The sequence below is a fragment of the Lemur catta genome, chromosome 18 (assembly GCF_020740605.2).
Source record: "Lemur catta isolate mLemCat1 chromosome 18, mLemCat1.pri, whole genome shotgun sequence".
Classification (NCBI taxonomy): Eukaryota; Metazoa; Chordata; class Mammalia; order Primates; family Lemuridae; genus Lemur; species Lemur catta.
This window is the reverse complement of record NC_059145.1, coordinates 10790537-10805962: the sequence shown is the minus strand read 5'-3', so window position 1 is coordinate 10805962 and position 15426 is coordinate 10790537. Positions and strand designations below refer to the sequence as shown.

The following is a 15426-nucleotide window of genomic DNA, read 5'->3' as shown; positions in this document are numbered from 1 at the left end:
CTGGCAGTTTCAGACAAACAGTCACCGTGAGCCACGGTTCTTAGGCACAGATGAACATCAGGAAACAACACAGGCACGGGCTTTGGCCTCCAGGACTATGTCTGGGCGAAGGGAGATGGACACAGAAGTAAAGACCCGGATATTTGATTGCAGACAGTCTCTGAGGACAGATATGAATTCTTTAGTGAAACAAGATGGCAGTCTCTCTATGGAGAGAAATACAGCAGAGTAAAGAAATAAGAAACAAGACAGGGAAGGCCCCAGATCAGAACAGTTAAGAGAACACAGTAATGATGACTTTAATAGATCTATGGCATTGAAAATGGGTTTATGGGGGAAAATTGAAACAAACATTGTGATTGTTACTTTTTGAGGAGAGCAAGGTATAGAAGAAAGTCAAAGATGACTGTACTGCCACTAAGAATAATTTCAGTAGACAAACTTCATTAAGATTTTACTATGTGTCAGACAATATGCTTCCATATATTTATTTTATCAATAAGTCTAAGAGGTAATCATTACTATGTCCATTTCATAGACGAAAACAAAAATAAAAAAGAGGTTCAGGGAGTTTAAATACCTTGGCCCAGGTTACCCTGCTAGGATTTGAACCTATGTCTATCTGACATAATATCTCATGTTATTAACTACTCTCATCCACCAAGACAGGTCGGAGGCTGTGTGGAACGATCTAGAGAAAGTAAAGGAAGATGTGTTTAGATGTGCAGAGTCTGAAACGACACTCTGACATTAAATCCTGGTGATGTTTGACTGGAGAATTAGAGCTCAAAAGAGAGGGGAGGACCGGGAATGTCCACCTTAAAATTCTTTGCATGAATTAAGTTGATCATTGGAGCCAAAGATAGTCTAAAAAAACTTAATAATTATTTAAGTAGTTGGTATGTCTCAGGCACCATGCTGGTTCCTTACTCATAATTATTATTTTGTCTTCCTTTAATTATTATTATTTAATCTTCTTAACTACTAAGATCAGGAAACTGAGGCTCCATATTGTCTAACTTGCCTATGGTCATTCTGTCTGGAGGTGATGGAGCCAGTCTTTGAACCCAGGACAGTCTAACTTCCTAGTTCATGCTCTTTCTATTTTGAGCTATAGCTAAGCTTACCAAAGGAGAAAGAGTGTTCAGAGAACGGTCAGGGACCTATTAAAACCAAGCTCTGTCCTTGGCTGAAGATTGCACATAACTTGTGTTTGTCCTGCTGCATAATATGCTGTTAATTGTGTTCATTTTTCCTCCACTTAGCAATTGAGTGCTCCATATTTAACTCCTTTTCTTCCCTTAAGAAAATGCCAAGGACATTTCAACTACAAACATTCGCTCTATAGATAGATGTGCATTAAGTGACCAGAAGACAGATGAGACACACATATGTAATTATGGATCCTTTCAGCACTTCTAATTATAATTAAACTCAAATTTTGACTGGGGGAAAAGGTCACTTCTAAAGGAGTGGCCAGTCTGTTCTTTCCTTCACAACATCATTTATCCGTTCAATCAACAGTGCTGCTGAGTGCCCTCCCAGATACTGAGTTTCCAATAGTGGATGAAGTGGTTGGAGGCTGGGATCTCATGGAGCTTACACATTAACTGGCAGATGGATTTTGATCAAGTCATACATTTGCATAATTACAAATTGTGTTAAGTGCTATGAGGAGGGATCTCTATGAGCTTATAAAAAGGGGAACCAACCCAATGTGTGTAGGGACTTCCTGAGCAAACAGTCTGGTGAGCTGAAGGGTTGTTGAGCAGAATATTACAGCAAAAGCCACTGTGTGGCAGGAATTTCATAGAGCTCAGATGCAGCCAGGAGAATGAAGCCAGCGGATGGATGTCCCTGCCAGATCACGCACACTCACATAGGAGGTTTCAGGGAAATGAGAACTCATTGAAGAGATTAAGCAAAAGGGTGATACAATTAGATCTGCATGTTAAAAGGATCATTCTGGTTGTCCTGCATAATGGGCTTAGGAGGAGGCCAGGAGGAAGGGAGGTGAAGAAACTGGATAGAGAACTTTGCTGAAAGGGCGTGATGGCAAAGATGAGAAAACAGGATTCAACTCTCTAAGGAACTAATTTTTCTCTGATTTGTTCCCAGCAACTAAAACAGGGTCCAGCACCCAGTAAGTACTTAATATGTATTAATCTTTTTTGATAAAATAATTAATCCAAGTGACTGCAAGACATAAAACTGACATTAAGATGTTGGTTATTTAAATATGGGGTGCTAAGGGAAAGGGAGAGTTCAAAGATGACACCTAACTTCTGGCTTATGGATGGATAAGCCTGCCTGCACGAAGATTTGATTTCTGTTTTCTTTGGATCTGAGTCAGCTGTTTGTTTTCTGTATAGGCTCAGACAGCAAATATTTTAGGCTTTTCTGGCCACGCATTCCCAACTACTCAATTCTACCATTGTTGTAGCCCACAAGGGGCCATAGATGATATGTAAATGAATGAGTGTAGAGATGTTTCAATAAAACTTTATTCCAAAACAAGTAATGGGTGGGTTTTGACCCACAGCCCATAGTTAGCCAGCCTCTGGTGCAGATCATGAGTCCAGTTTTGCACAAATTTAATTTGAGGTATTTTTGAGGCATCTTTGTGAATTATGTTTACGTTATATATTATTCTTAAATCCAGACTTTAAAAGAAACTATTTTCAAATATATTTAATAATTAGAACAGATGAAATATCTATCTTAAGTGCATCTTTTAGGAAACTGTGTCCCCAGAGGGGGAAGAAATAGGACATCATTTGTAGTTAGCATATAAATTGTTTATAAGGAGATGGCTGCTCTAGTGGCAGAATTGTTTAAGAAAGAGATCGCTAATTGTTGTCAGCAGATGCATATTGTTTGGCCATCTGAGTATATGGTATTTTTTAAAAGACATTGAAGTTGTAAAAAACTAAAAAAAACCCTACAGATTCTATGTAAGGCTGTCTTGATTCTTCTGAAAAAAAAAATATAAAAGAATTTCTGAAATCAAGTAAAATTGGCCTCTTTTAGTTAGAGGTATAGAAAGATTTCATAAAGAAAGAGAGACCTACATTTACTTTTCGGGCAGACTGTTCAATTAGTCTGGGAGCTTTGAAATTTAAAATAAGAACCCATCCCATTGTCCCTTGTTCTTCTGGGAAATGCAAGCATTGAAACAGTAAATGCAGATCATTTAGGCACAATTATAATGAAATCTGTTCTTTATGTATAATTTAGCAAACCTCTGTTTCTTTAGACTTGGTTGTTTTGTGGGGAAGAAATGTTCCTTACACTCAACCACTTCATTTGTTTACTTTATGTGCCCAGCTTTTGTAGGCATTTTAAGTTGTTTGACCGATGACATTATGAAACTTAAGTCCAGAGACCTTCCTGACTGTGCAAATTTATAATTCCATCACAACATTCTATGTTCCCATTAAATCAAGATAGAGTATAAGTAAGCATTTCGGGTAACCCATTCGGACTTTCAAGGAGAGATAGGGCATCACCAAATCAAGAGTAGAAGACCAGGGAAGTACTTTTGTAGTCACCTAAGTTCACTAAACAGCATAAAGATATTCCTCTGCATCCCAGCCCTTTGGGGAGCTTAGCTCAGTGATTACCAAATTTGCCACATACTGAAATCACCTAGGGAAATTTAAAACATACCAATGCCTATTTTCTACCCCCTAGACATTGTGATTTAATTGATCCAGACTTTGGGATTTTTAGAAGATCCCCAAGGTATTCAAATGTGCAAGCAAATTTGGAACCACTGGCTTAATTCAAAACCAATTCTTAGAAATCTTAGGGAAGTCTTAGGCATCTTGGACCCTCAGGGGCTTTGCAGAGAGATGAAGTTCTGAATCCTTCCATGAGTGCCCAGGGTCTACTGCAGTTAAAAAAAAAAAAAAATCCTGATAATACTGTATACAACACTTTCTTCCTGGAGTACATTAAAAGAAAGAAAAAAGGGATGATTGCTATAACTACAAATTTTGAGTAAGTAGAATCTGAATTAGTGAGTATTTTTACTATAATATAGAGTCCCTAAATTCTGTTCACAGTCTAGTCATGCTGTCTACTATTTAAAAATAGGGACTGAGTGAAACAAGACGTCAAGGTGCTGCAGATTCTTGGTCAAGCCCTTGCTAGTCCCTCCATTCCTCACCAGAACTGAAATCTGGCTTGCTCTTGGTATTAAAAATTCAACATTCCCGTGCATTTTTCCTAAAATGCTTTTTTTCTCCCATAAATGAGACAGGACAAATGTATTTTAATGAACAAATGGCATTTTAATAAGAAAGCTCTTTTTAAACTCGCTCATTCTATTAAGGTTCTAATAAGCAAAGATAATATTGCAAAGAATTATGCAGTAAAAGCACCAGCCAACTTGGTCTACAGAGTAAGCTTTGGAAATATGCAAATGGAATTTCACCAAGAAAAATATCCCTGGAGCAACAAAATTTTCTTTTAGATGGAAAGTGTCTGCATGGGGAAAGGAACAGATCTCTTCTAGATAAAAATGGATATACCAAACAGTGTTTATAAAAAATTCTCTGTTTGATTTTTGTGTTTGGCAGTAAGGCAGCAGCTAATTTGGTTTTATTTTAAAATTCCAGTGATTATAAGGTCTGGACGTTCCCTGTGAAGTAGCTATCTTTGGACTACAGCCAGACCCCAATTTTTAAGCTTTCCCCGCAGATGTGTGCTAGAGAACCTTAACTGATAGCTGCTTTGTCACTATGTTTGTCGGAGTCAGAAGCAATGGGGTCAAAGCTGATTTTCTGAATCCGGGGCTTTGCCACCCATTTTTTTCTGAGCATTCTCAGAATACAAAAACAAGTGTTTCTGATCACATGTGATTCTAAACATCCTTTTCCTTCTGGAATTACTTACTATCCATGAGTCCAACAGACTCACAAGGTCTGCACGTACCAACTGCAGAAGCAAGAAAGACTGTATTACTTAGAATGCTTGCTGACAGTTGGTAGACTGCCCATGAAATGCTGGTTAGCCATTAAGGAAAGTTTATCGTTTCATGTTCAAAATTCCTGGTAGAGTAATAGCGGTGTTAGTTAATTTGGTGACACAATTATGCCATCAAAGATACAAATTCTTTTTAATTGTCTTTTTTTTTTTTTCCATCCTCAGCATATGAGCTTTGTTTTTTCAGGCTCTTTTTTTTTTTTTTTTTTGATTGAAAGATGGTTGCTGCAGCTCTAAGCATCATATCTGCACCAGAGTTCAAAGACTGAGGATAGTGTGGAAGTTGACAATACAAAATGGAGTCGCATGTTAAAACCCTAGTCAAATTGGAGTCGGGGAGGGCCGTAAAGAAGAAGCTGTCACACTTGCATCCCTGAAATACCTGCATGTCTTGCTTATACCTTGTAAAGAGAGCAATGAGAGCTTATGACAGGATTTTCCCTCTGGCCTGCAGTATTTCAGATAATACCCTGGGACTAGAACAGTTGCCTACCAATGGCTATAACCCCCAATGAACTAATGTCAACTACCACAGTGAGTTCCTGAGAATAATAAGCTTTGTTTCAAAGTATTAATAGTTTGCATGGAATTCTTGTCTTTCCTTTGTCCCAATTTTCCTCCTCTGTGTGCCTGTGATTTTCACAGGATGTACACCCTGGGTTGCAACCCTTTGCTATTCCTAGTTAAACTCTTTTGTTCTAGTTAGGCTGTCTCTCTGAGTTTTGTTTTTTTAGGTTAATGATAGCATATCCCTTTTTTGTGTGTCTCTTTTTTAAGAATGAAGAACACTTTTCTAGGACTCCACAACAGGATTATTCTTGCTTTCCCTGACCAGAACTGCGTAATTTGCTCTTTCATAAACCATTGATCCCCCTTATTCATGTAATCTCTGTGCCAGGTATGGTGTTAAATTGTTGGTATTAGATGTAAAGTTCTGTTCTCTTGCCAAGAGCTAGTATCTCAACAGTTCTTCCCCATGAACCAACTACTGAGCAGACCAGGTATTAAAAAATCACGAATTTTAGGTGTCCTGGAGGAAAATGTGTCCTTATCAGGTGATATAAACTTGTATCTTCTAATGAAGAAGATGGTAAACATTTTAGCCTTTTTCCTAATCTTTCTGAACCTTACATTTGGCTTTCCAGTTCAATGAAACACAGTTTTGTTGCAGCGTTCAGAAGAAACTTGAAATTTGCATTCCTCCTAGCCTTCTGGCAAAGTAAACTGACATTATACTTGATTTTTTTCATAGCCCTAAATGATTATCCTCCTTTAAATAGATGCTTATGGGCATTTGCAGCTGATCGTTTCTTCTTATGAAATAAGCCACTGTATCTGTGTGGATGGGTACAGATATGCACAAATCACATGCGTCACTTTAATAAAATTCTCACTTACTGGAGCTTTCAAAGGCTAGTTGGTACCTTCATGGGACACAGATTGTATTTTCAATAATGTTTTTGTTGGCAAAGCAAGTAAATTAGACTTTTGTTCATCTGGAGCAAGAGGCAACTTTGTGGATTTTATATATACAATTAAATTGAGTTGAAATCTACTTTAAATGAACATTGAAAACAAATTAAGTAATCAGTCAATGTAATGTTTGTGGTTACAGCTCTTGTATATATTTGGATAAGTTGAGAAAAAAAGCTGTTCTGCATTGCCAGGCATTTTATTTTATTCCGGGGGAGGGGGCAGGGAATAGTGAGTTTGGCAACATGTGAAATTGGCTATAAAATATTATGTGTAATGATAATTTGTTTTTATATTTGTGTGAGCCCTACATTTGTTCCCATAGATCAAGTATAATCATACGGCACATCAGTATCTACTAGTGTTGGAATCAGGCAATCTCAAGTTTAACTGATGAAATTTATTTATCTTTTTTTGTTGTTGTTAATCTTTCCTATTAAACACGAATAGGACCTTTTAATTTGACATTTGAAAGCACCGGTATTAATAATAGCAATTTTTTAGTTTCCAACTTCTTGAAATTTGACATTTGTAAAGTTAATGCGTATCTTTTTCTCTTTTATTACAAATTATTCCTTTAAACTTATGACTTTGGGATGGCTTCTAGTGACTTACTGCCTCAAAAATGACAATGTTGAGAAGGAAATGATTATGTTTTATATTTAGTTAGATTTATTAGCACTGACTTGAGTTTTGTGCTTATGCAAATAAGTTCACACTAGGATCATCTGAAGATTCTTGGTTCTCTAGTAAAGTTTAAATTCAGTCATTAAGATTATGACATTTTATGAAGTTGAACTCCTGAGCCATTTTCTTTCCAAGTTAGCTACATTTGACTCAGATTTTGAATGTAGTTCCCATTCAAGTACTAATGGGAACATCACTCCCTGCTATGCATTGCATTCAGTGTACTAATACAACACTGAAATTCCAGCAGGCAGTAAATTATTGTTTTCTTTCCCTCTTACTTCTTAAAAGGCATACATCTTAAAAAGTCTCAGACTTTACAGTATCTTTCAATCTATTTTTTTATTTAATTGTATTAAAAATTCAATTAACTAGATACAGGGAAAATCAGCTATATTTACTAATTGGAATTTATTCTATAAAATAATTTTCTGACTTAGTATATATTTTGTAAATTGGGGGTACTGAAACTATTTATTTAGTGCATATATTGCTCAAGACTCTTAGTTACAAATGCCAAAAATGAAATTTAAAGTATTTTATCATAGGTGAATTTACTGGCTTACAGAATAGCATAGTCTATGGAAATTCCTGCTTCAGGCATAGCTATATCCAGGAGCTCAAATACACTCAGCAGTAATCATTCTCTCTACACCCTGCTTTTCTCTGTGTTGGCTTCTGTCTCTTTACAAATTTTAGCCATGAGCAGCCTTATATCCTGGAACTTCCAAATCCAGTGATTTTTTATCCTGTACAATCTCAGTAAAAGTCATGAAATTAAGCTCCATGACCTGGGACAAAATGAACCCATCCCTGACCCCATCTCTGTGGCTAGGAGGTTGGAATGTATCAGTGGTTGACAAAGATGGTCCCTGGACAATACCTGGCAGCATCACCTGAGATCTTCTTAGAAATGCATATGTTCAGGCCCCATCTGAGATCCAGTGAATCAGAAAATCTGGGAGAGGGCTCCAGAAAACTGTTATAATAAGTCCTCCAAGTGATTCTGATAAACACTCAAGTTTGAGAACCACTGCAAAGTACTCATTGTTGAGCCCTGGGTTATATGTGCAACCCCATATTATCCAGTGGGAGGCAGTAGAGTGCAGGTCGCTGTTTCTCAATTTATCTGCGCACAGGAATCCTCTGGGCATTTGTTATAAATACGGACCTCAAGGTTCCTTTTTAGGATATTCATATTCGGGAGGTCAGGGGTGGAACAGGGAATTTGTATTTTTCATTATTATCTAAGGGTATTTTTACGATCGGGCATGTTTGGAACACACTCTGGAATGGTGAAGAGTGAGAATTCTGGAGTCAATGGAGTGGGGTCAAACCGTGGTTGTAGCGCTTATCGGCTGGGGGTAAGCTGTTTAACTTCATCAAGCCTCAAATGTTAGCTGCCGTGATTACCGTCCTTGGTGGTTCTTTTCTCGTCTCTTGAATAATCTGCCCGTGTCACCTTCTTATTTCTTATGCTGCAGATAGAAGACATGCAGTGGGGAAAAGGAGTCAGGGAGATCCCTGCCTCGGTGTGCACACTGCCGTGCAAGCCCGGCCAAAGAAAGAAGACGCAGAAGGGGACTCCCTGCTGCTGGACCTGTGAGCCGTGTGACGGGTACCAGTACCAGTTCGATGAGATGACATGCCAGCACTGCCCCTACGACCAGCGGCCCAATGAAAATCGAACGGGCTGCCAGGATATCCCCATCATCAAACTGGAGTGGCACTCGCCCTGGGCCGTAATCCCTGTCTTCCTGGCCATGCTGGGGATCATCGCCACCATCTTTGTCATGGCCACCTTCATCCGCTACAATGACACACCCATCGTCCGAGCATCCGGGCGAGAACTCAGCTACGTTCTTTTAACAGGCATTTTTCTCTGCTACATCATCACTTTCCTGATGATAGCCAAACCTGACGTGGCAGTGTGTTCTTTCCGGCGAGTTTTCTTGGGCTTGGGTATGTGCATCAGTTACGCAGCCCTCTTGACAAAAACGAATCGGATTTATCGCATATTTGAGCAGGGTAAGAAATCAGTGACAGCTCCCAGACTCATAAGCCCGACATCACAGCTGGCAATCACTTCCAGTTTAATATCAGTTCAGCTTCTAGGTGTTTTCATTTGGTTTGGTGTCGACCCACCCAACATCATCATAGACTATGATGAGCATAAAACGATGAACCCTGAGCAGGCCAGAGGAGTTCTCAAATGTGATATTACAGATCTCCAAATCATTTGCTCCTTGGGATATAGCATTCTTCTCATGGTCACATGTACTGTGTATGCCATCAAGACTCGGGGTGTACCGGAGAATTTTAATGAGGCCAAGCCCATTGGATTCACTATGTACACGACGTGTATAGTATGGCTTGCCTTCATTCCAATTTTTTTTGGCACCGCTCAATCAGCGGAAAAGGTAAGTGAAAAATGCATGTCGCAACATACATTTCAAAAATATGTTTGTTTTTGTAAGTACTGAAAATTGGTTGTATAAAAATAAGAGGTTTTATATATGCAGAATGGTATTCCCAAGGGCAGAGAAGCCCTGGATTAATAGACATCAGTGCTGCAGGATTCTAAAACTATGTCATATTCGTTTCACTGGAAACCAACCAAAGGTAGCCTTTTTCAGGTTTATTACATTTACTATAGAACGATTCAATGTAACAAGAGATTATCTAGTATAAAATTATCTAATCTATCTAAATTAAACACTCCTATTCATTTATTCCCCACCACCCTTACACACATGTGTCTCTGGGATAGGAGAAGAGGACCACAGTACCTTATCCTCTAGATGGTCATTACTGTCACCAGAGTAAATGCTCATTCTCTTCTTAGTGTCTGTCTGGCTGTCACTATCTATCGGATCTAGCACTTGAGCTATACAACATGGCAGAGTTGCTCAATTGTACGTACATAAAACATGGCCAGATGGGTGAATGAATATAAGAGACATTTGGGCTCCCTGCAGCTAGATATATACACTAATCACAACTAGCAATTCATAGTGAGATCAGAGACTACCTTCCAGAAGAGGAAGAGACGGTATGTCATTTAGAGCAAGTTTCATCCAGCTGTCCAAGTTTGAGGTTTTCAGAATTAGTGAGCCCTACTATGTTAGTGTCCATGCTCTCCCCAGGTAGTAATAAGTTTTATGAACCTTTAATTTAGGGGACTTTATGGTGTTGATTCTAGACATGATTTTTACACATCTGATTCCTATATTCACCCATCTAGCTATAGTTTTGTGTAACATCATGCCTAATATATTGATAGTAAGAAGGAGGGTATTCTTTCCTGGATGTAGGCAGCTCTGACAGGCTGGTGCAAGTGAGGCCAGAAAGGAGACCTAGAGTTCTCTCTGACACACCGTGTAGGGAGAGCCTCCTTAGGGCTTGATTGGCTGTTAGGACACTGGAAGTCTTGTCTGATTCCCTGATACTCTGGACAACTCTCTCAAACATTCAGGGACTTCATCCCCTAAATTAGAAAAACAAAAATTGAAGAAGAAATGTCTAAAAATTTACAAAAGGCCATGTTTCCCAGAATTAGTGGAATCTGGTTTTCCATTGTTCCCTCTGTTCTCTTCATGATCATATAAAGGATTATTGGCATTTGGCTGGTTTTCCAACTGAAAAGATGTCTTTTATCTAAATTGTATGATTCAGAAGCTATAAATTTGGCCTTTATTTCTTTCAAAATTAAATATTTTATGAAAGCATGCAAAATTCCAAAACCAAAGACAGTGAATTATTCCAGATTATGATTTTTGTAATAAAGTGTCTTAGAGAAAGTTCTTGTAAAATATATGCTTAATGAGCATAGTATGTTTCCAACAGTATGTTTCAATTTCATAAGGCATGTTTACTGTCTATGAAACCAACTTGAATTTTATTTTATTTATCCTATCTGTCTGTGGGCCAAGGGGATAGTAAAATATGAGTTAGTGTAGTGAAATACAACAGAGAGAAGAAAAAAATCCCCAAATATATGCTGGTAAACTGATAATCATTGAACTTTTTATGAGGAATGATGTACATCATCAAAGCCTATGAAGATAATTATTTTACTATTAAAACAAACATAATACCCCATGCATCAGGTTACAGACATTGAAACCTTTTCCTGTGAGTTTATTCTTGAGGAATATAAAAAGGAAGAATAATTGTAGTGGTTTCATAGATGAGTCTGGTTGCAATGCCTGTTTGACAATTTATGTCTCTACCATTTCATTTTTCATTTCTGGCTTTTTCTAGTCATGACTATGGATCTTTTCAATAAGGTCACGGGAATACTTTATTCATTTAAAAACCTGAAAGTGATGTAAGGTTTCAGGAATGGCAATCTAGTTGTTCTAGAAGACATTGTGTTGGTAGAATTGGACTGTGGGAAAAATTAAGCTATCTTCAAGCAGCATGCTTTTTACCCCAGAGTTTTAGAAGGCACATAGTTTTATTTGTAGACTCTCGATGGGTTGTGATGTTTTATGTGGTTTGTTGGCACAGTTAAAGGTTCTGAACTGCCAGATGGGAACAGTGAACTATTAATATTATATGTAATGCACATACCCTAATGATAGGCCTATGGCTAGAGAGGCATGAACAACTATTTAAAAAATACAATTTTGTGTATATGAAACCATGACATTTAACTTGTGGAAAGTGGCAAATCGTCAAACGTAACAAACAGACCCCAGCAAAAGGCATTTTTGCCAAGCCAGCAACCTACAGAGTCACAGCCTTTCCATTTTTATTTGGATTTAACAGTTTAAGTGTTTTAAATGGAAGGATTCCATTCTAAGAGAGAGAGAACAAAACGATTAGGCAGTGAGTTCGGTAATAACTATTTACTGTTTCAGGAAATTGAATTCATTTTGATTATGCTAGGAATATCTTTGTAAAATTTCTGTTCAGTTGAGTTCATTAGCACAGCATAAAGATTTAGCAATGTTCTTATTTTCTTGCAAAATACCAACACCCATGAAGATTATTTTTGCTTTCGTTACAGAGGATACAGATCACTGCCACCTTGTTCTATCATTGCTAACCCTGTGACTTCTAGAATGGGGATCTTGCAACAAGGCCAGGGAGGGAAGTGGTAAACTTCAGCCACAAGAAAGTGACTCCAGGTTTCAGGAATTATATTACAGTCACATTTCAGGTGACTGTAATGATGCAAGAACACACTTCAGCTGGTAAAGCAATAGCACATTAGAAGCTGGCAGGCCTACTGTGGTGTGATAGCATCCCTTTATTATATCCTGACACTATCTGGCGAAGACTAGATTGTTTTCTATGAAAAGCAAAGGGTTGGCTTGCGGGTATGTCTGTACAGGGAGTTGTGCCTACAGAAAGAGAAGCATACTTCAGGTATGGAGGATACAGGCTACCCTGCCCAAATCTGAGAAACCCTGTAGATGTATGTTCACCCAGAGCGTGTCAGCAGCTGTCTGAAGCACTTGCTACGAAAGCCAATGTATCCTTACACAAGGTCAGGGAAACAAGCTTTGTACAATGTGACTCTGTAAGGGGAAAACAGACCTTGGTACAAAAGGAATGGGATCAGAGCTCTTCCTTTGTATGCCTATGTATTTACTTGGATAGGAGGGTGATAATAAGAGGGAAAAGAAAAAGGTTGAGGTGATTGAAGGTCATAGAAATTCACTGGCAGAGTGTAGTGCCTTGAAGAAGGGACCATGTCTTCTAAAATGGAACCCACAGGCCACTGTTCTGCATATATCAGAACAGAAGTAGGGCGCATTACAAAATCTAAATAAGAGGATGCTTTGATTTCCATTGGAGCATTATTCTTCTGAATGAAAGAATTGGGGCAACTGTAGGCAAATCTCTGAACGAGCACAGAGTCCTTAACTCAGTTGTTCTTCAAAATGTGTCCATGATCAACACCTGAGAAATTTGTCTAAAAAATCATTGCATGTCTGCCTCCCTTTCCCCACTGGTTGAACAGGGCTAATCCTAGCCTGCTGGAAAAATGCCAGTGGAAGCTAAGCATGCTTTTTAAAACTGCCTAAATACTTTCTTCCCACCTATAGGGAAAATCCTATAAATATTTTCTCGATTTCTAACTTCAGAGCCTTTGGGAATAAATTAATTCCCATCCCAAGCCCACAGATCAAGGAACCAGGAGATCAGAAAGACACTCTCCAGGGTCAAAGACAAAGTTAAGGATCAGAAGGTCCAAATGAAGGATCAACCCCAAAGTTTGGGCCACAAACCTTCAAAAGCCAGGACCAAGTCCATGGCCTTGGAACCAGAGATGTAAAACAGGCAGATGGGGTATTCCCCAGTGGTATTTCTTGAGGAGCGTGGAATACATTCCAAGATCTTTTGATCTTCCACGTGTACAAGATAGCTCCCCAGAATCTGAACACAAAGCAAAATCTGCCTAGGACCAATATATAGGGATCATCAATAGTTGGCAGGTAGATAAACATTCCTTCATCCATGCCCAAGGCAGACATCACTAATCAATCATGGCACACTTCCCTGGAACACAGGTATAGTCTTGAAATCCTTGTCAATATGGTTTTAAGACAACCACTGTTGATAAACAAATGAGAAGAAATTTGAAATCCATGAGCTATTTCCGATTTAATTCCAGGCTCTAGCAAATGACCCTGGATACCTCTTGCCATCTAGCTGTTTGCTGTCATTGTGAGAAAACCAATGAATGACTTTCATTAGGATTAATTTTTTTAAAAGTAAAGAATAGAGAAATGGGAGTGCGCTGTAATTAGTTTTTATTTTGTCTCCGATTACAGACCTCTTCTGTTCAATTCCCAAATGCCATACAGAAAAGAGCAGTTCTAGTTATCTTAGGGAGTAATATATTAGTTTATGCTTCTACACTAGCTGATTTGGTTAAAACTAGTCTTTCAGCATTTGAGCTAACACTTGTAAAGCATCCACTCTGCCCCTACTACTCTGTTAAGGGGTGTGAGGTGGAGGTAATGAAGACACCATCCTTGTCTGTTAGGAACGCGCAAGCTGGTGGGTCAACATAGGTCTTCAAACATCGGATAGTGTTTGACGTGCTACAGTTGTAGCGCAAAGAATAAGGGACGGTCACACAGAGAAGCAGCTTCCACATAAGCCCCACAGAGAATATGACAAGTGAACTGAAATTAAGAGGCAGATAAAGTGGCATGAGAATACAGAAAGAAATTATATCACATATAAAAAAGCATGAGGTAGTGTTTTCAATACATGGCACACGGAGACAGGAGACAGGTTGCACTAATGTCACTTTGACTCTTGCAAATGTAAGGGAGTGTAGTAACAAAAATTAATGAAACCTCATTTTATGGGCAAATTTTAAAATAATGTGAATCCCAACATTTCACTCTCAAACTTTTGGCAAGGATCACATTTTTTCAATGTGTTGAGGCCAAGTTGATTTTAAATATTGTAGTTTGTAAGCTGAAATACCTGTTCTCCTTCCTTAAGAGGAAATATTCTCTTCTGCACAAGTTGAATTCTGCATGGTCTGATGCAGTTCCACCGCTCTGTGGTTTTGTGGGGCTGAACTCTGCAGCAGAGGCAAGGCTGTGATAAAAAGTCATGGAAAGAAATTGGGAAGGGCTCTGTTTGGACTTTCTGTGTGAAGCTGAATGTGGAAGAGGCAACAGAATTTGTTCCATGTGGGAGAAATGTGGGCATGGGGTATGTTGGAATGGGAATTTCAGGGATAGTGCTTGAGCATGAACAAGGGTGAGAAGCAGCTAGAAATAAGAAAACTAATTAAGTATCTACTGTGATAGAGCAACAGATGATGGCACTGGTTTGAAAAGCCTGAGGGAATAGGAAACATAGGGCAGGTTTAAAAGCTACTTGGAACTTGTTGAGCATTAAAAGAATAGGTGAATAGACTATGCCTTGTTTTTTACTTTGTGATAGGTTGTTTTGTTATTTAAATAAAGATATGCCTATAGATTTTTTTTTTAAATTTTGGATTTTGCAAGTAACATCGCCCACTATTTAATCTTTTCTCAAACAGCAACTAAGTGAAGAAAGAGAAAGAATTCCCATTATCTCATCCCCTACAGACAGTTATTGTCCAACCATCTGATGACTACTTCCAGCTATGTAGCTATATAAACATACACACATTTAAACACGTACCCAAGTTTTTTGTAAAACAAACATCCTTATTTTCTCTTCTTTAATGCTTAGTAAGAACCATCACCTTGCTTCTAAACACAGTGGAGAGATGTCCCCACCCATAGTTTCTGCTGAGGCCATTTGTGTACC

At 38.5% G+C, this 15426-nt stretch overlaps 1 protein-coding gene across 1 annotated transcript in view; it reads left to right on the top strand.

The window, feature by feature from the left end:
- Positions 1-15426, top strand: part of GRM7 (glutamate metabotropic receptor 7) — a gene marked incomplete at its 5' end in the record, with an annotated part of 363151 nt that overhangs the window by 250225 nt on the left and 97500 nt on the right. The window contains one exon of the mRNA XM_045530458.1: positions 8634-9569. Within this exon, the coding sequence (XP_045386414.1) occupies positions 8634-9569 (936 nt within the window). The remainder of the gene's footprint in view (positions 1-8633; positions 9570-15426) is intronic.